General features: G+C 49.8%; 1 protein-coding gene and 1 long non-coding RNA gene across 10 annotated transcripts in view; one reads left to right on the top strand and one right to left on the bottom strand.

Annotated features, from left to right (window-relative positions):
* The window catches only part of Aspscr1 (ASPSCR1 tether for SLC2A4, UBX domain containing), a 40,017-nt gene extending 28,163 nt beyond the window's left edge, over positions 1-11,854 (bottom strand). For 2 of the 9 annotated variants that reach the window (XR_003487095.2, XM_035448280.1), the window contains exons 1-4: positions 11,687-11,854; positions 10,673-10,728; positions 6,934-7,048; positions 5,710-5,810 (exon numbers count right to left, since the gene is read on the bottom strand). Coding sequence is in view for 8 of the 9 variants with exons in the window: in XM_035448280.1 (XP_035304171.1) it covers positions 5,710-5,810; positions 6,934-7,048; positions 10,673-10,728; positions 11,687-11,785 (371 nt within the window). In the remaining variant the exon portion in view is untranslated. The other 7 variants (XM_027425362.2, XM_027425358.2, XM_027425361.2 and 4 more) reach the window with 7 other exon arrangements.
* LOC113831617 lies at positions 9,790-10,834 on the top strand. The gene is made up of 3 exons (XR_003487096.2): positions 9,790-9,990; positions 10,376-10,468; positions 10,603-10,834. It is a non-coding gene; the product is annotated as an uncharacterized LOC113831617 (long non-coding RNA).
* Positions 11,855-21,781: the final 9,927 nt, after the last annotated feature.

Here is a 21,781-nt window from a genome sequence, read left to right as displayed (position 1 = left end):
GACTTCAGAGAGTAGCCTGGGGTCAGAGACAGGCATAGTGTGAACCTGCCTGAATCCTGGGGTGTTCCAAAGCACCCCTCGGTTCATCTCCTCACCCCACCCCACCCCACCTCATCTGTCTTACTCAACACTTCCTGGTGGCCACTTGCCTGATGCAGCCTGCAGGACTGGCCCTCTGACTACACACCCATGTGGGCTGTGTGGACAGCCGCAGGACCTCCGGACATGTGGTAAATTCTGACTCATAGTAGGAGGCCTGGGTAACACTACAAAGCCCCAGGGCCCCTGGCTCTTTCCACACATTCTTAATCTCTACTTCTATAGCCTTTGGACACTGTTATTTCCATTTGAGTCTTGCCTAACCACTGAAGGGATGCACCATCACATGACCATAAAGCAAGCACAGGCCCATCTGCGTGGCCAGTCATCAGTGCCGCCGTTCACCAGACATCAGGGTATGGGACCACGGGGCAGCTCAGAGTCAGTGACCCCAGCTACTTCCCTGGTACCAGAGAAGTGGACAGCAGGCCTGGCTAGTCCGAGGCAAGCAACTATGGCTAGCTGAAGCTCCAGTAAGACTCTCCAATGTAAAAAATGTCACACCAGGCCTGAAGAGGTGGCTCAGCAGTTAAGAGCACTTGTTGCTCTAGCAGATGACCTAGCTGGGGTCTCCAGCACCACACGTTGGCTCACAAGCATCTGTCTGTCAGCTCCGGTCCCAGGGGAGTTATGGACGTATATCATCTATAACATCCAGTTATGTGTGTATATACTGATGGGGGAGGTCCTTCTGTGTATATACTTGTCCTACTGGTTGATAAATAAAGCCCTGTTGGCCAATAGGGAAGCAAGTTAGGAGGGACTAGAAGAGAAGGAGGATTCTGGGAAATGTAGGAAAGGGGAGAGTGGCCATGTGATCCTGGAAAGAGAGGACGCATGCCGCTGGCATCCTCGATAAGTCTTTATAAAATATATAGATTAATGGTTATGGTTGATACTTAAGACAGAGCTAGCAAATAAGAAATCCTAGTCATTGGCCAGCAGCATTGTAACTAATATAAGACTGTGTGTTATTTGGGGGCCCTAACATGGCGGCAGAACTCAGCTGGCTGGCAGAAAGAGTTATAGTTACAATATACCAAGCATATACATACATACACATATACAGACAAACATGAAAAACAGAAATAAATCTTCAAGCCAGGCATGGTGGTACACACCTTTAATCCCAGCACTAAGGAGGCAGAGGCAGGGAAAGGCAGACGGATTCCTGAGTTCAGGCCAGCCTGGTATAGAGTGAGTCCCAGGACAGCCAGGGTTACACAGAGAAATTCTGTTTCAAAAAAAAAAAAAACCCGATAAAATAATAAGTAAATAAATCTTCAAAAGTCTTATACCATAAATAACCTAATTTTTAACTGATTATACGTTCAAAGAGTAACATTAAAGGGGAGGGGGCAGTTCAAGAATGGGTTCCACTGTGTTGTGTGGCCCTGGCTGTCCTGGAACTCGCTCTGTAGATACAGCTGGTCTTGAACTCAGAGATCCGCCTGCCTCCGCCTCCCGAATGCTGGGATTAAAGGCGTGCGCCACCACCATCACCACCATCCTGGCTTCAAAAGATAGTATTTTAGGTGTACTTAGTTAAACTTATCAATAAAGTTAATTACACTCCTTTTTACTTTTCCATTAACATGATTTCTATAAAGTTCTAAGTTATGTCCATGACATTGGGGCCTACAAGGCACTCCGGGTTGGGTGGGTCAGGCCAGAAAGAACCACTTTCCAAAGCTATGCTACTTCCAGTCCAGAAAGCCACCCAGTAGCCCCCAAACACATATATACAAAGCACACTTTATGTCCGATATGACAACCTCAACAGGGCCCTTTCATGGGCTATGGACCTCAGTGCCCAATCTCTGGTACCCCCAAAGACATGGATGACACTCACAGTGTTCCTGGATTCTTCCACCTTCCAGGAAACATCAAGGAGGTGAACGCCTAAAGCTTTGAACTTGGAACTTAGAACTTGCTATGCATCAGCTCTCCACTGATGAGACTGCTGTCCCTGCTACACAGTCCCGACCCCTCACTGTGAGACTCAAAACGCACCTTCCATGGAGCATGAGTGGGCACAGCTCAGGTCTGAAAGTTCAGAGCTGGGATTCATGGATGTCTTACCTCTTGGTCCAGGGATTCTATCTCTGAATTTATCCTGAGGAAGGAAGCAGGATGACAGGAAGCTGCGGTGGTCCACTCTAGCTCTGCCTATGCAGGCCTCACAGTGAGGAACAGGGCATGTCAGCACAGGTATATACATCAGGTACAAAGGGAGGCTGTGACCACTCAACAGAAGGCAACATGCAGGAAGGGACACCATGAGGAACTTCAGGAAAATATTGATGACAATCACAAACAAAAACAAAAGACAGAATGACAGCATGCAAGCATTCGGGAGACTGAGGCCAGCCTAGGCTACAGAGTAAGTTCAAGGCAGACTGAGCAAATAAGTGAGAACCCTGTCTCAAAACGTAAAAGGAGTGGGTGGTGAGATGCTGAGCCAGGAAAATGTTTGCCACATGAACTTGAAGATGGAGTCCAATCCCCAGAGCCAGGAGGCAGAGACACGAGGGTCCCTGGGGCTCACTGACCAGCCAACCTACCTGAATTGGCAAGTTCAGGGTATACACACACTCACTCGCACATGCACACGGGCATGCGCACGAGCGAAAAAGCAAACAGCGGGCTAAGGATATAATTAGTGGTGGAACACATGCCTAGCAGCATGCACAAAGCCCTAGGTTCAATCCCCAGGATCATGAAAGAAAGCTGGGCATCAATGGCTCTGTATCCAACACCCTCATGCTGAAAAGGTATCTGTAATATCAATGGGGCAGACATGCCAACTGTCATGGCCCAGAGGCATTGACCTCAGGGCTGCTTCATCTCCTGGGCATGTGTGTCTGCATGTGTGTCTTCAACTACACTCACGCTAGGAGTCAGCACACCCTGAGAGATACAGACACCAGTGCTTTCTCCCACCCTTCCGGTTCCCTCAGCCCCTCACCAGGAGACAACCTAAGACACTCTGGGCCATTTCATCTTCATTCTCCAGTGATGAAAGACGTGACAGTAAAGAAGCAGCCACAATTTTTAGTGTCTTGACCCTGCCCTGAGCCTGGGGTGAGCTAAGAACAGCGCCTTGGCTCTGAGGCATTTTCTCCGGGCCCTGCATCTTTCATGGCATCTTTCCCATAGCTATTTTGTTTCATCTGTACACGCCCCTGATGGTCCTTGAGAAATCTTGCCCTAACACCCCGGCACCCCGGTACGAAGTCTGTAGTCCCCTTCCTTGGAGACCAGCAGCTTCTTACAGAGATATTCAGAGTAAACCTGGGAACTTTCACATCTAGGGCTGTCTGTTCTGTTCTATCCTCACTCTTCTGTGACACCCTGGCAAGGGGAGAATTCTAGTACAAGCAGATCTTGAAGGCACTGCTCTGGCCCCAACAGGGGATCCAAGCCTGTCCTCCTTGTGAAGGCAACAGAATCATTTCTGTCCCCAGATCCTACATTTCACAACATCCCTTGATAAGGGTCTTCTGCCTACTGGCTGGGACTCTATGCAAGCCTCTCAGTCAGAGCCAGTGTGTCTTCAGCTCTAAAAAGCTCTCTGTTGCAGCCAGACTCAGTCTGGAGCATCCATTCTCCAGATCTGCTTTGCAGTGAGTGACCTGGCACAGAAGGCTGAGCAACCCAACTGACCCTGAGTGATCTGCTCTCTGCCCTCCATGGACATGGAACTTCTAACGCCGAAGAACTTGGCTTCAAGTAGCCCTGCAGTAGCCAGCAGTTAGATGCCAAGCCAGATCCAAGCATTCATTAGCCCAGGTCCTCAATAGATCCCATTTCCCAGGCTCTGCTAGTCAATACCCACAACCACCATGGGGAGGAGCCCAGGTAACTACAGCAGTGCTCTGGCCAGGTGACCTGCAACCGTGGCTGAGAGACAAGCCGTACACTGAGGTGGCCCCAACTGCTGCTGTGCTCCCTCATTCCAGCAATTCCTTCTCATCTTAGCCTACCAGCAAGTCAGACAGCCTCCCTTCCTGCCTTCTTCCCTCCCTTGTTTTTGGAGACAAGCTCATGCTGGTCTGTAACTCACTGTGTAACCCAGGCTGGCCTCAAACTCACAAGCCTCCTGCCTCAGTGTTCTGAATTATGGGCATAAGCCATACCTGGCAGAAAAATGCACTTTGTGTGTGTGCCCTCATGCACATACATATTACCAGGTATCAGACTCAGGCGAATGCTCCTCACTGAACATATATGCACCCACAGCCTGAGTAATCCTTTCGAACCAGTTGTGTCTATGATCTCACCAGCATGCTAAGGACAAAAGTCCTGGAGTTCCTGCCCAACACAGCCACCAACTCTCCCTGGCCATCACATGGGCCTCAGATTTATATAGCTGATCGCACCTGACCAAAACTCACTTCTTAAAAATAATTTATTTATTTTTATATTATGTGCATTAATGTCTGTGTGAGGGTGTCCGATCCCCTGGAACTGGAGTTATAGTCACGAGCTACCATGTAATACTGGGAATTGAACCCTGGTCCTCTGGAAGAACAGCCACTGCTCTTAACCATTGAGCCATCTCTCCAACTCCCTCAACCCACTCTTAAATCCACTTCAGACCTGGCTTCAATTCCCAAGGCCACTGGGGCTGTTGACATCAGTATCTTAGAGAATGGAACCTGTAGACCTTACACCGTCATCCATAGGGACAGCTGGGCATTTCCTGTCCAATCAGGTTTTGCTACAGCAAAGCATACTTCACCTATGGGGCCGCCATAAACATCAGATTCAGAGTCACCCTCCTACACACACAAAGCCCTGTGCCAGGCCACATCTCACTGCACCAGACTCTTTAGCTTACTCTGTCCACTGCCATGGTACAGATGAGGCCACAGAAACCCAGAAAGGGCAAGCAACTCATCTAACGCCATACAACAAATACTATTCCTTCTATTATGCTTGTTGAGATTTCTAAAGTAGCAGACTTGTGGGGTGGGGGAGCAGTGCACGCCTTTAATCCCACTACTCAGGAGGCAGAGGGAGGTGGATCTCCTGAGTTCAAGGCCAGCCTGGTATACAGAACCAGTTCCAGGACAGCCCGGGCTACACAGAGAAACCCTATCTCAAAAAAAAAAAAAAAAAAAAAAAAAAAAAAAAAAAAAATTAGCAACAACAAAAAAAGCAGGCAGGCTTCCACCCCACAAAGAAAACTTAAATACTGTTTTACACACTTCAGAATAACATTTAAACTATTAACCAACAGGAAAACTCATCTGTATGAAGCAATGTCACAGCATCAGGTGGCCTTTTGCTCATATTCTAATTAAGGACCCCCCAAATGCAGTTCTTACATGGGCAGGGGGGGTACAGCCCACATCTCATTTCCCTTTGCAGCTCATCAGATCTTTTGCTTCCCCTGAAGATGGGGGAACGCCTTTGCTCTTTCTGGAAGACAAGAGGCCAGCAGGCCTGGAAGCTGAGCTGCCAAGACCTTCACATGCACATCTGCAGTCAGTCAGGACTGCAGAAACCAAAGAGCCACGGCTCTAGCCAGAAGCACAGTGTGGGTTTCAAGCCTCTGCCAGGAGGGGGCGGGAAAGAGCCTGGGATCTGCCTGCCAGTGCTCACCTGGTCTGTACAAAATGGCTGAGAAGCTCCCAGAGGGTCTGGCGGGAACAAAAAGTGTCCTGCAACCTGGAGCCATCATCCAGTTGTAATGCAATTCGAACCTGGAGAGGTGAGAGGTTAACCGCTAATTAGGAAGAAACACACTATCCCTACAGACCCAGATTCCCAGAACCAGGCCCTTCCCACTTCCTGGACACCCATCCTGAGGAGGGGTGTGATGCCTGAGTGGGCTTCTCAGGAGGGCTGTATCATCAAGCTCATGAACACCTTTATGTAGGTGGCACATTAGTGAGCCATCATGGAAATGTCCCCTTTACCACTACCCCCAGCTAAACACGGCACCAGTCGGCACCAGTTTTGGCCTCTGCTTCCCGACCCAGCCCCAGCATCCTGTGAGGTGTGAACCTTTAGTAAGATGTCACCAACTTCCGGAAGTTTAACACAGCACAGAGGACGGGTGTTTTCTCAATCTCTGTTTATTACTGAGCATACCACTTTTATATGGCTCCTAGCAACCATGCCTTCAACATGATCCCCTACAGCAGTAGTTCTCAACCTTCCTAACGCTGCAACCCTTAATACACTTCCCTGTGTTGTGGTGACCCCCAGCCATAAAATTATTCCATTGCTACTTCATGACTCTAATTTTGCTACTGTTATGAATCGTTATGTGGATATCTGATATACAATCCCTGAGAAAAAGGTCATCTGACTCCCCCTAGGGTTGCAACTTACAGGTTGAGGGCCAGTGCTCAGCAAGTGGGCGAAGCTGCAGCTGAGGCACAGCAAGAGCTCTAGGCAGGCTGACTGAGAAGCAAATGTCTGTCAGCCATGCCCATACAGAAATTCAGGATCTCTGACCAGAAGCTGGTAGGGAAATGCTACCAACAAACCCTAACAAAACCAAAACATAAACACACACACACACACACACACACACACACACACACACACACACACACACACACACCAAAAAACCCTGTATAATGAAAGAAAAATTTCACTCCCAGCCCTGAGTAATCCAAGTAAGAAATGTAGCTCTAGCTTGACTGAGGAAGGCAGAATGGATCGCAGGGCTCGTTTCAACCTCTCCGGCCCTTCTCAGGCCCGTGGGCAAAGCTTAGGCCCATTTGCCATTCATCTCACTGCAGTACCACCCCACGCTCTACAGTCCCAGCAGAGACAGAGAAGCAGTACCACCGTGTTTCCCAACTGGACACCTACCATGTTCTCGGGTCCCTCTCGGCTCCGGGACACAGGCACCATCTCCAGCTTGGCATTGTTAGGCAGGTTGGCAAATCTCCACTGGAGAGACAGGTCAAGCACGGTCCTCTGAAACCTGCAGAACAGACACAGCCACACCCTGCCCTGAAGACACAGCCCCATGCCTACTGCTCTCTCAACTACAAGAGCAGAAAGTTAGGACCTGAAGGAACAAGAGGCAAAGTCTTGGACTCCTGGGACCTTCAGAGGCACAGCACTGGCATGGATACAAACAGGAAGACAACAAGATGAGCCTCTGCAAGGGTGAGGGTGGTACCTATAGATACTGTAGCAGACACAAGAGAGCAGACCCTCAGAAAGGTGTCTCACGAGAGTATGGCTCAGTTGATGGAGTGCTTGCCTAACACACATGAGGCCCTGGGTTCAATCACCAGTATTGTACAACCCTGGCATGGTAGCCCATGCCTGTAATCCCAGTACTGAGAAGGTAGACACAGAAAGCTTGGGAGTTCAAGATCATCTTGACTATGTAGAGAATTGGAGGCCAGCTTGGACTTTGCAAAACTTTGACTCATAAAAAGTCCTACAGGGCCAGGCATGGTAGTAAAAGCCTTTAATCCCAGCACCCAAGAGACAGAGGCAGACAGATCTCTGTGAGTTCCAGACCAGCCTGATCTACAGAGTGAGTTCCAGGACAGCCAAGGCAACAGAGAAACCCTGTCTCTGAAAAAAAACAAAAAACAAAAAACCCTACATGATGGGTGACAGCAAGCTGGTAAAAGGAGAGAACTGACTCCAGCAAGCTGTCCTCTGACCTACACACACACACCACACACATACACACACACACACACCACACACACACACACACACACACACACACACACACGTGCACCACACACGTACCACACATACACACCACACACACACACACACACACACACACACAACCACACACACATGTGCACCACACACGTACCACACACACACACCACACATATACACACACACCACACACACACACCACACACACCACACATACACACACGCACCACACATACACACACACACATACCACACACACACACAACCACACACACACACGTGTGCACCACACACGTACCACACACACACCACACACGTACCACACACACACCACACATACACACACACACCACACACCACACACATGCATCACACACACATGCACCACACACAATTTATGTGCACAATATAAAGAAAAAAGAAAGTTGTCTCAAGCAAGACCAGGGGAAATCCAGCAGACTGTCCTCTGTCATTCCAGCCGCAATCCCATTACTCCTGCCTGCTGCAACCCAAAGGGACACGGAACAAGCAGAGGAGGCAGATCCCACGAGAACCATCTCTGCAACAGCTCAGTCCAGTGTTCTTATCGAAATTCAGAGTGAGGCCAGACAAGACACAAAGCCACAGTAGCCATTACCTCTCTGCCTACATCCTGAGGGGTTAGTGTGCAGGAAGGCCTGAAGAGAGAGCATAATGCCTCCCAATCAGGATCCCCTTGGAACAAGGCAAGCCTAAAACCTCCTTTGGGTCCTGAGCAGGGAGGCTCCAAGGCCTTATAGGGGCTTCCAACATATGGTTTCTCAAAAGCATCAAAGGAGCAAGAGATCCGCACATGTCTATCAGGGAAGACTCAGGCATTATCTTGGAAACAGCCTCTAAGCTTTTGCCCTCTCCAGACAGCTTATCTCAAAACTGCAGAGTTCAATGACAGCTCAGGCCACACAAAGGTAACACCTGGATCTTGAGGCATGGCTCCATGGCATCCCACTATGGGTCCAAAAAAAAAAAAAAAAGCTAATACCTGTCCCTTGGAAGACAAGAGCAGGGAAGAAGGGAGGGAAGCTTGCTCAATGTCATCACAGGGGAAGGATCACAGCCTCCACCCAGTAGCCTTCCTAGCCTTGTTCCTTTTCATCCTGACTCCCTTAGGTCCCAAGACTCTCTGGGACTTATCCACCCTACAGTTCACACGTCCGTCCCAGAACAGTTCCAGCCCACAACTCTGAAAACAAAGCCACATGACCTTGCCCAGGGGACAAGCATAGTCCACTTGAGGACTGCTGGAGGACAAGAGGGCTCAGGTCCTGACCTCTATTTTAATGCACATTTAAGAGGAAACTACAGAACTAGATAAATTTGTGTGAAATTTGAATATATGGTCTATAGCCATCCACTTTTAAACACAGAAAGTGACTAGCCTGACATTATAAATGCAAGGTACTGTTGGAAATAACAGTTTTCGGGACTGTGACCTATTTATAAAGCCCAAGGGTATTTGAAAGAACTGAGAAAGAGTCAGGTGTAGTGGTATATACACTCAGGAGGTAAAGAGGATCTCTGTGAGCTCAAAGCCAACCTGGGCTACACAGTGAATTCCAGGCCAGCCAGGGCTACATAGTGAGATTCTGTCTCACAAAAGAAAAAAAGAGCCGGGCATTGGTGGCACACGCCTTTAATCCCAGCACTGGGGAGGCAGAGGCAGGTGGATCTCTGTGAGTTTGAGGCCAGCCTGGTCTAGAAAGCTACACAGAGGAACCCTGTCTTGAAAAATTTAAAAAAAAAAAAAAAAGAAAGAAAAAGAAAACAGAGAGATAAAGGTAGAACTGAGAATTGGACACTGCTGATCCCAACCCTCAACATGGGCTTAAAAACTGCAAGCTGCCATAGGAAATGCTAGTGCTAAGCAGGACAGCAGCCGGAGGACTGACAGCGATGGGTGGAGAGGAAAGGCCACTCTGTTTACAGCCAGGCACCAGCCAGGGTAGTGACAGCACTTCTTAAACACATTTCAGTCAGTGGGTGGGAATGAGAGCCTAGGGCAAAGCTAATACAGTGTTGTAGAGGAACTGACTCAAACTATAGTCATTGTTCCAACCACACACCGTTATGTGGCCCACTGGCTGGTCAACCTGACAGGGCTGGAGCAAAGCTCTGTGGCAGGACACTGCAGGATAGCCTGGCCACTCAGAGCACATGTCCTGTGATTCTGCAGACTGGAGCAGCCTGATACAGGTATGCTTCTAAAGAAACGTCTTCCTAGAAAGCTCACGATGCAATGTGGAAAAGGTCAGGAGAGTAGGCTCTCGTGTTAGGACCACGATACTGTGAGCACATGTCTCTAAGATGAAAAGCCACTTACAGGTTTCTACCCATTTCTCCATGACCAGGTCTTTGCCCAAAGAACCCCACCAGGAACTTACATACTCAAATGAGCTTAAGTTCCATACTGTAGGGTTAGATAGTGCTCCCCCAGACAGACACCACTGTCCTTGCTCCTGAAAACTGTGAACATGACTGTATTTGCTACAGGTATTTATGGACGTTAAGGGAACAAATTAAATGAGGTCACCCTGAACTAACCCAAGAACCCTAAACCCAGTGACTTGTGTCCTCATAGCAGACCGGGGAAGGTCATTTGAAGATCGAGGCAGAAGCTGTCATGATTGCATCACGGGCCAAACAACACCTGGACAGCCAGAAGCTCAAAGAGGTAAGGCCTCTCTCTCTCTAGGCCTTAGAACATTCGGGGAACAGCCATACCGACACCTAGACTTTAGACTCTGCCTCCAGAACTGGGTAAGATTAAACCTGTTTTAAACTACCCAAGGGGCTTTTCCAATGCAGAGACAGCATGTGTGTTGAAGAAAGCACCTCATGGACTGAGAAGCCCACAGCTGAGCCTGAGTAAACTCACTTCAGATCGTATTCACTGGGGTTGAAGTCCTGCCGCCGGCATGTGTCCTCCAGTACCTGGGGATGAACGGACAGTAAGCCTATGTGGACCAGAGAATCACGGCAGACACACAGCCCAGCCCACCGAGCATCCCACTCAACAGGTCCAAACAAAGCGTACCCACAAATTTCGTCCGGTTTCCCCTTCCTACAGGGGACCCCTTCCTGACTTTCTCCTCAAACTGTGGCACAGCCTGTCCATCCCTGGTCCCATGCTCTGGGCTCTAGGTGGCCTCCAGCCAGATACAACTGCCTTGCGGGGACTGCTTTGTGTCTCTGGCCACTCTGTGGCCTGGCAGCCTCTGTGCAACTGCTGCATGACCCGAACCTTTCAATGCAGGAGCCCAGCTGCAAACGGGTCCTGCTGGAGGGTTACGGGGCTGTACTACGTCCGGCAGAACCTCATTTCGAACTGTGTTCCCCTGTGGGCTCCTGACACAGATACGAACAGCGTGCACTTTTGCAACCGAACAGCAGAGGTTCGATACACAGGTGTAATTCACACGAGGTCACAAGCGGCGGCAGTCAGAAAAAAAAGCAGTGAATGACTCAGCAAACTTCACTTCCGGACACACCGACAAGGCCGACCTAGGGTCCGGGGGGCGCCCCTGCTCTTCCCGGTGACCGAGAAGGCGGGGTTCGGACGAGCGTCGAAGACTCCGGGTCTCCAGCCGCACCGCCCGCCCTGCCAGCGAGGCCCCCAGACGGCCGGGCGCTCGGAAAACGCGCCTCCGGCGGTCCCGCCCCGCCCGGGCCCCGCCCCGGCCCCGCCCGAGCATCGGCGCCGCAGACGCAGAATGGGGCGGGCAGCCGCGTGACAGGCGCTCATTGGCTGCCTCGAGCACCGCCCACCAGGGCCCGGCCCCGCCCACGGCCCTGGGAGCAACCGCAGGGGCGGGCCCGGCGCGGCGGCCTCGGGCCCTCCGCCTTCCCCCCCGCCCGCCCGCCCGTCCCCCACCCGAGCTGGCGGCCGCACCTGCAGCAGTACGGTGCTCGGCGTCACCTTCACCGTGTGCGCCGCCCGTTTGGGGCCAGCACGACACCGCGGAGCCCCCGCCGCCGCCGGGGCCGCCATCTTCGCTCACGTGACCGCGGCCGGCTCGCCTCCAACCACTCTATCCGCAACAGCCGGGACGCACGGCCGCGCGACCTCGGGGGCGGGGCCGACTCGCTTCCGGGCCCCGCCCCGGACTCCGCCCCCGGCCCCTGGGTCGGTCGCTGGCTCTCGGTGAGGAACAGGCTGGCGAGCCGCGCGCTCCTGTGGAGAGGCCTCAAGGGCTCGCCCGTGGAAGCAACGCACTTCGGTCAGGGGCACCGTCTCTTCAGCCCGCGCCACGTGGTCCCAGCATCCTTCACGCTCTGGCGACTGCCTGGCCAGCTGTGCTTGCCCATGCTGCCCGGGGCCAGCTGGGGGTCTGCAGCCACCGGTCTACCACAAGTACTAGGTCGGCCCACACCAAAGTTGGTCGACTTTGCACCTGCCCTGCCCCGCTCCCGCCCAACGAGCACCGATCCTGCCTCCCCCACATTCTCAAATGTCCCCGTCACCATCATCTTCACACAGAGACAAAGCACCCCTCCCTCTGCTGGTCTTCCCCAACTGCTTAGGCTCTAGACCTTCTTAAAAGTTATTTTGTTGGGCCAGCCCTTGGGAGGCAGAGACTGGCTGATCCCCGAGTTCGAGGTCAGCTTGGTTTACAGAGTCAGTTCCAGGACAGTCACGGGTACACAGAGAAACCCTGTCTTGAAACACACTAGAAATAATAATAATGATTGTTTACAGTTATGTATTTGTTTTTTTTATTATTATTATTGTATGTGAAAGAAGGGGTACAGGCATGCCATGGTGCCTATGTGGGTCTCAGAGAACTTGCCAGAGTCTGTTCTCTCCTTCCACCTTGTGGAACTAAGGGATAGAATTGAGGTTGTCATCAGGCTTGGAGGCAGGCACCCTTACCTGCTGCAGAGCCATCTGCCTGATCTCAGGCCCTCTCTTGACTTGCTACCATGATTGGAAGAGGCGTGAAATGCTTGTGGTCCTTGGAACTGTTGTAAAGATCTCCAAGTCTGAGAACACCCCATAAACACTGAGTGGGTCACATTTTTTACACGGACTCAGGTGCCTGGTGGACCGGCTTCCTTGGTAGCCCTTGCACAGCATGAGACTTGGCCAGGGGAAGCCGGAGCCCTGGGGTGCCAGATCAGGATGTGTCCGATCAGCTGGCCTCTTATGCTTCAGGCTGCAAACACCAGGTCTGGAAAACAAAGGTCTCCATAATTCTCCAGCCATGGACCAGCCTCAGCCCCCAACACATGGACATCGTTTGCTCGTGTCTCCCCCGGCCCCCATACCCTAGCTGTAGCTAAATCTTAAATACCATTCTGAACCACAGCTCAGCTGCCTGGCTTTGGTCATGCCACACGGTCATGGGCTTGATTATCTCCACCTGCTCCACAGTGTCCAGGTGCAAAGTCTGGAGGGCCATGCGCAAACATTCGTCCTTGCTTAAGCTTGTGACACCTCTGTGTCAGTGCTGTGTTGTCGTCATATAAGTGGCTCATCTGTGTCACAGCTGTATATTAACAAACATGGACACCTCCTTTGCACAAGGAAAAGAATGTGAAGGTCTGTATGTTCTGTGCAACCTCAGACCTTCACTGAGCTTCAGACTTTGCCTGGTTTGTTTGGTAAGTTTCTTTTGATTTTTTGACAAACTAGCATTTTTGTGTGTGTGTGTGTATGTGTGTGTTTCAAAACAGGGTTTCTTTGTGTAGCCCTGGCTGTCCTGGAACTAGCTCTGTAGACCAGGCTGGCCTGAGAGCTGCCTGCCTCTGTCTCCCAAGTGCTGGGATTAAAGGCGCACGCCACTGCTTCCCCTTGAAACTAGCATTTTTTTTTTTTTGCTTTTGTTTTATTGATTTATTTTTTCCATTCCAATCCCAGTTCCCCCTCCCTCCTCTCCTCCCACTACCTCCACCCCCCTCACCTCCCATCTGCTCCTCAGACAGGGTAAGGCCACCCCTAGGAAGTCACTAAGTCTGTCCCATCATCTCATTGAGGCAGAAGCAAGGCTCCTCTCCACCCCCTACACCTCTGTGTCTAGGCTGAGCAAGGTATCTCTCCACTTTGTACATTAAGAGTTAGATCTTGGACCCACTGTCAGTAGCCTCATATATTGTCCCCACTTTTTTTTTAAGGAACTCAAACCTGTTTGCTTTCAACTGTTCCACAGTTAGATTCCTCTGACAGCATATTTAAAGAGGTGAGGTAACAAGGATGGCAGGCCATCAGGAGATACAGGGCATCAGCTTGTCCTGAAAATGAATATGTGAAATTTGATCACTAACCTACTCAAGTTAAGGTCAGAGTCCTCCATGGTCAAGGTCCCTTGTTCCTGGTGGAGTAAATATGTCAGTTATGGGCTAATTCTTTAAGACTACAAATGTCATGCTTTCCCCCTCATTTATTTATGAAACAGTTTTAGCATTAATTGATGAATGGTTTCTTTTTATTATTTCCTTGACAGTTGTCCTGGCTAGTTTTATGTCAGCTTGACACAAGCTAGAGTCATCTGAAAGGAGAAAAAACTGAGAAAAAACCGCCTCCACAAGATCCAGCTGTAGGGCATTTTCTTAATTAGTGATTGATCTGGGAGGCCAGCCCATTTTGGGTAGTGCTATTCCTAGGCTTGTGGTCCTGAGTTCTATAAGAAAGCAGTGGGTCCAAGATCTAACTCTTAATGTACAAAGTTGAGCAAGCCGTGAGGGACAAGCCAGTAAGCAGCACCCCTCCATGGCCTCTGCATCAGCTCCTGCCTCCAGGTTCCTGCTTTGTTTGAGTTACTGTCCTGACTTCCTTCAGTGATGGACTATGTTGTAGAAGTATAAGCCAAGTAAACTCTTTCCTCCCCAGCTTGCTTTTTGGTCATGGTATTTCATCACAGCAAGAGAAACCCTAACAAAGACAACAGTATTGGAGCTTCATGAAGAATTTCACACATACTACACAAATGCCCTGCCACTCATCAACAACTCAATCCATTTATTTTGTTTTATGATAGAGTCTTGCCAAGTTGCCCAATCTGGCCTCAAACTTTGATCCTCCTGCCTCAGCCTCCCAAGTAACTGGGATTACAGGCTCATTTTAACATGGCTTCAAAATCATGACTTTTCTAAATATCATTCTATCTTCATTAAACACCTTTCTATTAAGAAACAGTGTACCAGGGCCGGGCGTTGGTGGTGCACACCTTTAATCCCAGCACTCGGGAGGCAGAGGCAGGTGGATCTCTGTGAGTTCGAGACCAGCCTGATCTCCAGAGCAAGTGCCAGAATAGGCTCCAAAGCCACAGAGAAACCCTGTCTCACAAAACAAAACAAACAAACAAACAAATGCTGTACCTTGGGGGCTAGAGAGATGGCTCAGTGGTTAAGAAGAGCACTGACTGCTTTTTCAGAGGACCTGGGTTCAATTCCCAGCACCCATATGGCAGCTCACTACTGTCTGTAATTCCAGTTCCAGAGGACCTGAGACCTATGGCAAAGCACCAATGCATATAAAATAAAAATTAATATATTAAAAAAAGAAACACTGTACCATCCAGCAGTGGTAGTTGTGTGCCTTTAATACCAGCAGAAGCAGGCAGATCTCCTTGAGTTCAACACCAGCCTGGTCTACAGAGCAAATTCCAGAACAGCAAAGGCTACACAGAGAAACATTGTGTTTGTTATTTGATGTTTTGTTTTGAGATAGTGGCTCATGTAGCCTAGGCTGGCCTTGAACATCCAACCTCCACACCCTGACTGACTGCTAGGACCATAGGCATGTGCCACCATCCTCATTGTAGCCATTGCTAGCCTGGAACTCACTAGGTAAATCTGCCTGAACTTTAACTGGTGGTGATCCTCTCACTGTAGCCTCCAAGAGCTGAGATTATAGGTGTATGACAACACATTTGGCTCAATTTTTATATTATGTCAATTAGAAGAGCTGGGAGGTTGTGACAATGCTTTTAGTCCCAGACCTTGGGAGGCAGAAACAGGTATGTCTCTTGAGTACGAGGCCAGCCTGATCAATAGAGTGAATTCTAGGCCAGCTACACAAAGAAACACTGTCTCAATAAATAAGTAAGTCAGGTGGTTGTAGCACAGGCCTTTAAGCACTGGGGAGGCAGAGGCAGGTGGATCTTTGTGAGTTTGAGGCCAACCTGCTTTACAGAATGAGTTCCAGGACAGCCAGGGCTACAGAGAACCCTGAAAATCAAAACAATTTATAACAGTGTCTTAAAATAGTACAAAGAACATCTTTTAGCCAGATTAATGAACTGCTTACTGCTCTTACAGAGGACCGGAGTTTAATTCATAACATCCATGTCACTCAAGCTCCAAGGGATTCAACAACAGATTCTGAACTCTGAAGACACCTGCATTCACATGGTATGCACTCACACGGACACACACAAACACGCATACACATAAATAAAAGTTAAAAAAAGGGTAAGTTGGGCTGGGCGGTGGTGGCACACACCTTTAGTCCCAGCACTCAGGAGGCAGAGGCAGGCGGATCTCTGTGAGTTTGAGACCAGCCTGGTTTACAAGAGCTAGTTCCAGGACAGGCTCCAAAGCCACAGAGAAACCCTGTTTCAACCATCACCACCCCCCAAAAATAGTAAGTTGGATACATTGTGTCTCTTTATCACCGAATACTTCAATGCCTGTTTCCTAGGGACAAGGACATGTTCTAATCTACAAAATAACCTGATCTACATCGTGAGTTCCATGCTATATCAAGAGATTCTGCCTCAAAAAAAAAAAAAATTCTGTATCTTTCAACACCAGGTCTCCTCTGCAGTGTTCAGTTACAGTACTTTTTTCATCTTCTCTGTTTTAAGATACCCTGCAGAGAGAGAGGTGTAGCTCACTGTAGCCTAGCATTTGCAAGATCTGGAGTCTGATCCTTAGAACTACAAAAAAATAAATAAATAATTTAAAAATAATTTCAAAGCTGCAACAACCTCACCACTAACAACAACAATGAGAGTACATCCAAGCACAGTGGTTCAAACCCACAGTCCCAGCACCGGAGAAGCAGAGGCAGGAGGATCTCTGTGAGTTCAAGGCCAGCCTGGTCTACAGAGCGAGTTCTAAGTGAACCAGGACTATAAAAGGAAGGAAGGGAGGGAGGGAGGAAGAAAAGGAAGGAAGAAGGAAGGAAGAAAACAAAGCTGAACTGGTATGATGAGCCATACAATCCCAACAACCTGAATTCTATCTCCATACCCACTGTGGAAGGAGAAAGCCAACCCCCAAAATCACCGTCTACCTTCACATATACACCGTGGCACCCTCACAAATACAGGTTTACACACACGTCTATAATCCCAGCGCTTGAAAGGCAAAAGCGGGAGCATTAAATCTGAGGACAGTCTAGGCTATATAGCAAGTTCTAGACAGCCAGGTCTAAAATCAAAGTTGGGCCAGACATGGGGGTGCATGCCTCTAATCCCAGACTCCAGAAGCAGAGGCAGGTGGATCTCTGTGAGTCACAAGCTAGCCTGATACATATAGTTTCAGGTCTGCCAGGGCTATATATTAAGACCATATCTCAAAAATATTTTTGATTCAGAAATTTAAGTATAAAACAAGACTTACCCTGACCTATTTTCCCCACCCACACTCACCTCTCAAAAAGCCAATTTCATTCTGTAGCCTTTGTTTCTCATTGGAAAAACAAGCAAATATATGTGTCAGGATGCTGGGGGGACCCACCAGTAGCTTCCTGTTAGCTCTTTAGCCTCCTTTGTTCTTTCCTCTGCAGCAGGATGATCAAGAGCAGAGTCCCCAGGTGGACAGTAGTGGCTCAGGGTCCCCCGGTCAGTGACTGGAATCTGAACCAAGACAGCCAACTCAAGATTTGGAGCCTACCAGAGAAGCACTCCTAAATAGGTGCGTGTGCCCAGTTCAGGGTCAGGTGAACCAATGTCCATCTGAACCATCTGGTGTCAGAGCTACCCATGTCTGGTGTCAGTGAGTGTCTCCAGGCAGGGCAAACACCTGGTCAAGCAAGAATCTCCCCAGGTCTGCTGAGTGGCGGTGGTGGCACATGCCTTTAGTCCTAGCAAAGGTAGGTAGATCTCTGTGAGTAGGAGACCAACCTGGTTCACAGCAAGTTCCAGGAAAGGCTCCAAAGCTATATAGAAACCCTGTCTTGAAAAACAAAACAAACAAACAAACAAACAATCTCAGGTCCTGTTTAATATGCGAAAGAAATCATATAATTTCTTCATTAAGTATTCCTAATATCTTAAGTGGCCATGGGTCAGGTTGCCAGAATAAGCAGCCCACTGCCTGGGGACCTGTTCACCCTCAGTTGTCTCCTCTGAGAGAAAGAGAGGCCTCCTTCCAGCTGCTCTACCTACAGTCCTCAACTGAGAGAAGAAAAGTGCCAGAGGAGCTGGAACTGCTACTCAGTCTCTATCTGCCTCCGCCCCTGAGCTTTAACTTCTGAGAATGAATTCAGCATCCTTCTATTGCCAGGCCATCACCCTCCTCCTCCCTCCCACCAGCCGCTAGACAGCTGCTCCAAGGATCTGCTTTGAATTAAAAGTGGTATAGCCCTTTAAGAGAAGCATCTGCAGCCTCCAGCGCTGAAGGGTTCCCAGTGGCAAGATCTGAGGGTTTGTTTCTGCCTCCTCAGAGGCCACGTGCAAGCCTGCCGAGGATCACAGGGTTGGAAGGAGGGAGCTGGAGGTCACATGGCAGCTGGCCTCTTCGGCCTGTAGAGCCCATTGCTTCAGGCACCTAGGGGCCAGCAACCGACAGTTAAGGCTTTGGTACCAGCCTTTGGCGCTTACAACATCCAATACCCATCTGATAGCAGCTCTGCCCAGTCAGGTTCAAGGACATATACTAGGCATCTCAGGGTGCTCCAGAGACACCCCCAAGAAGTTCCATGGATAAACAGTGAGCCTCTCCCAGGCCTACACCCCTCCTCCCCCTGCTTGGGAATGTGGCCACACCCTAGTGACCCTCTCCAGTTAGCCCATATCACCGCAAGCCAGAATCCCAGCAGGGTCCTGCCACTGGACTGTCTGCCAGGCTAAGAAGTGGGGCAGGGCAGCCCTTAGCTTCGGAGGTCCTGGTTGGAACAGGTAACTGCCAAGGCATCAGTGGGGTCCCAGGTATCTCAGTGATCTAAGCTGATTACACTGGGTCACCCTGTACTGGTTCATACAGGTTCACCCTTGAGGGGTGGTAGGGCCTCAGTCTCCTCTCTTGGCTCTAAAGATTCTCGTGATCCCAATGAAGAAACTCTGACTCCTAGGATCAAGGATACAGCCCTTTCTGCCAAGTGACTTCAAGGCTGCTCACATGCTGCCTACAGATGGCCACCTGTTTCCCAAGAGCTGGAGCTAAAAGTCTCTGAGAAAACTTCCCAGTGTCAGGCAGAAGAGCTTGCCATCCTTGAAGCAGCCAGGATTGACCCAAAGTTCCCATTCTGACTCTCAGTCACCTACCCCACTGCTGCTGGTGAGGACTATGCTCATGAATGGGGTACAGAGAGGTAAGCTTTGGGGAAACTAAAAGAGGTTTAGTTTCAGGGTCCTCCTGGCTTTGAGCCCTAGTCCAGACTGAGAGCTAGAGATGGGATCTTAGCTAATCCCTCAGTGCAGGCTACAGGAAAAGGGGCTAGCCTGCCCAGTTTTCTTTGCTCACTTGGGCCTCAGAAGCCAGCAGCTGGAGTGCAGAGCCACCCAGATGGCCATGTGAGGCCTGGTGGCTGAGGCCAGTATATAACAGCTGGGCCCCAGACAGCAGGAGGTAGCAGCTGGACCATGGAGCTGGGTAAGAGTGCAGGCTGGGGGCTGGGGATAGATACATGGGGGAGGCCAGCCCCACATCCGGGCAAGCGAATTGGGCCCAGAGTTGCCTGACATGCTAAGCCTGCTGGCCCAGCCCTCCAACCAGGCCATTCATTTGTTGTACACCACAGAGGGTCTCAGATGGGACCCATGTGCCTCTGTCTGCTTGCATTCTGCCGTATCCTCCTCCTCCCCAGCACTGGAGGACAGCTCAACCCAGACCCTAGCTCTTCTTTCCTGACCTGTTCCACCTTGATTCCTTCTTCCCAGAAACTGTGTCCCTGCCTGGCCATGTAAGGCCTGCAGCTCCCAGTCGTTAATGCCATAATCATCATATTCATCTGTATGTCCTCACCCCACTCTGTCCTTCTCCCCAGAACCTCAGAACCAAGTGGAACTCCAATCCTGTTCCTGAGGTATTGCTCTGAAAATGCAGAGGCCCCCTGCTCCAGGGACTGTGATTTTTCCAGGCCCCCTGGCTACTGGGCACACTCTGCATCTGAGCTAGACAGACGCACCCACCAACAGCTCTAATGGGAGCCAGACAAGAACAACAGGAAGAGACACACAGTACCCATCCCAATAAAGGCAGTGGAGTAGCCAAGGCTGGGGAAGGGCACAGCGCTTGCCGAGTATCTGTTGTAGTCAACACCCGCAGGGGTAACTGAGGGGCCACCATAGGAAGGTGACTTGTAACATTGTTCCCAAGTGTGACTCACTCTCCCAGTCCACAAGCCTCCTGTACCTAGGGTCTGAGACCATCCTAGTGGCCAAGGTTCCACCAGTCCCCTCCATGACAGCTAGCTGTTCTTCATCACATCCCGGGGACTCACCGTCAGAATCCCCAGCATCCTGCTTCCCTCGGTGCTCACAGTGAAGCAGATACTGTATAGACAGGAAAGGAAATGGGGCTCAGACACCCATAGCCCAGCAACAGTAGAGCCAGGCTCCAGATACAGAAAGAAGCTCCCGCCCCCACCATCCCATTCCATTCTCAGCTATGAAGGGAATTATGGAGAAAACCGGCCTGGGCTATCCCGGCCTACCTGCTCACCTGGCTTCAGGCTTGACCCAGCTTTCCTCTGCCTAGCTGCTGCCATCAAAGGTGGTAGACTGTGTTTGTTTTAAGACGGGGTCTCCTATAGCTCCGGCTGATATCAAACTCTCTACGTAACTGGGACTGGCCTTGAACCCCTGATCCTCTCGCACCTACCTCCCAAGTAATGGTGTACACCACCATTCCAAACCTTGGATTCTTTTAAAGGTAAAATTCAAGTAAGGTGGACCTAATCCTTTGAAGTGTCACGACTCCACAACATTCAGTAGCCCTACAATGTGTGAAGCCATCACCATAGTTTCAGAACATTTTTATCACCCCCCCCCACCCCGCCAAAGATAAAACACATGCCTGTCAGTAGTCATTCCTTAATTCCCCATTCTTCCCAGTCTCCAGTGTGGCTTTTGTCCTTCGGATTCACCCATTCTCAGTATTTCATGTCAATTGAACCATACAGTATACGCCCTTTGTGTCTAGGTTATTTCACTCAGCATAGTGTTTTTAAGACTGTAGCATAGGTTGGAGTTTTCTTTTTGTAGCTGAAGTCCACCCTATTGTGGAGATAAACCACACCGGTGGTCTCTGAGCAGCTTCCACCTTTTAGCCATTGAGAACTATGCTGCCCTGAACACTTTCATACCAGCTTTTGTTTGAACACCTGTTTCTAATTCTTTAGGGAACTATACCTAGGAGTGTAATTGCTGGGTCAGATGGTGAATTTATGTTTGACTTATGAGGAGTCACTCAATTGTTTTCTGTAGCAGCTGTACCGTTCTATACCACCCTCAGCAGCGAAGAGCTCCAATTTCTTCTTGTCCTCACCAACACTTGTTACTTTACATGTTATTGCTAAGATCCACTCAAGTTCTAAGATGCACGAAGCAGTGTCTGATCTGATGCCGTTGAGTCTTCCATACAATTGTGAGGGTTACAGCGGCCTCTAGTTCTTGTATAGGTAGATTAAAAGGACCTAAATTTCTGGAAAGACTTTCCCACACTTACAGTGCTGAAAACTCTGGTGCAGACGACACACACAGTCGGCCTCGGGGGGAATATAAAATTGGCCTATTTAAGCCAGGAGAAGGACAGTGGTGTATGCAGGGGCCATGGTGGACACTGTAGAAGGAGAAAGAAGGAAGACTGAGCCCAAGGG

The sequence above is a fragment of the Cricetulus griseus genome, chromosome 7 (genome assembly GCF_003668045.3).
Source record: "Cricetulus griseus strain 17A/GY chromosome 7, alternate assembly CriGri-PICRH-1.0, whole genome shotgun sequence".
In the NCBI taxonomy this organism is placed as follows: Eukaryota; Metazoa; Chordata; class Mammalia; order Rodentia; family Cricetidae; genus Cricetulus; species Cricetulus griseus.
The sequence above is the reverse complement of the archived record's forward strand: the minus strand, read 5'-3'. Positions and strand labels throughout refer to the sequence as shown.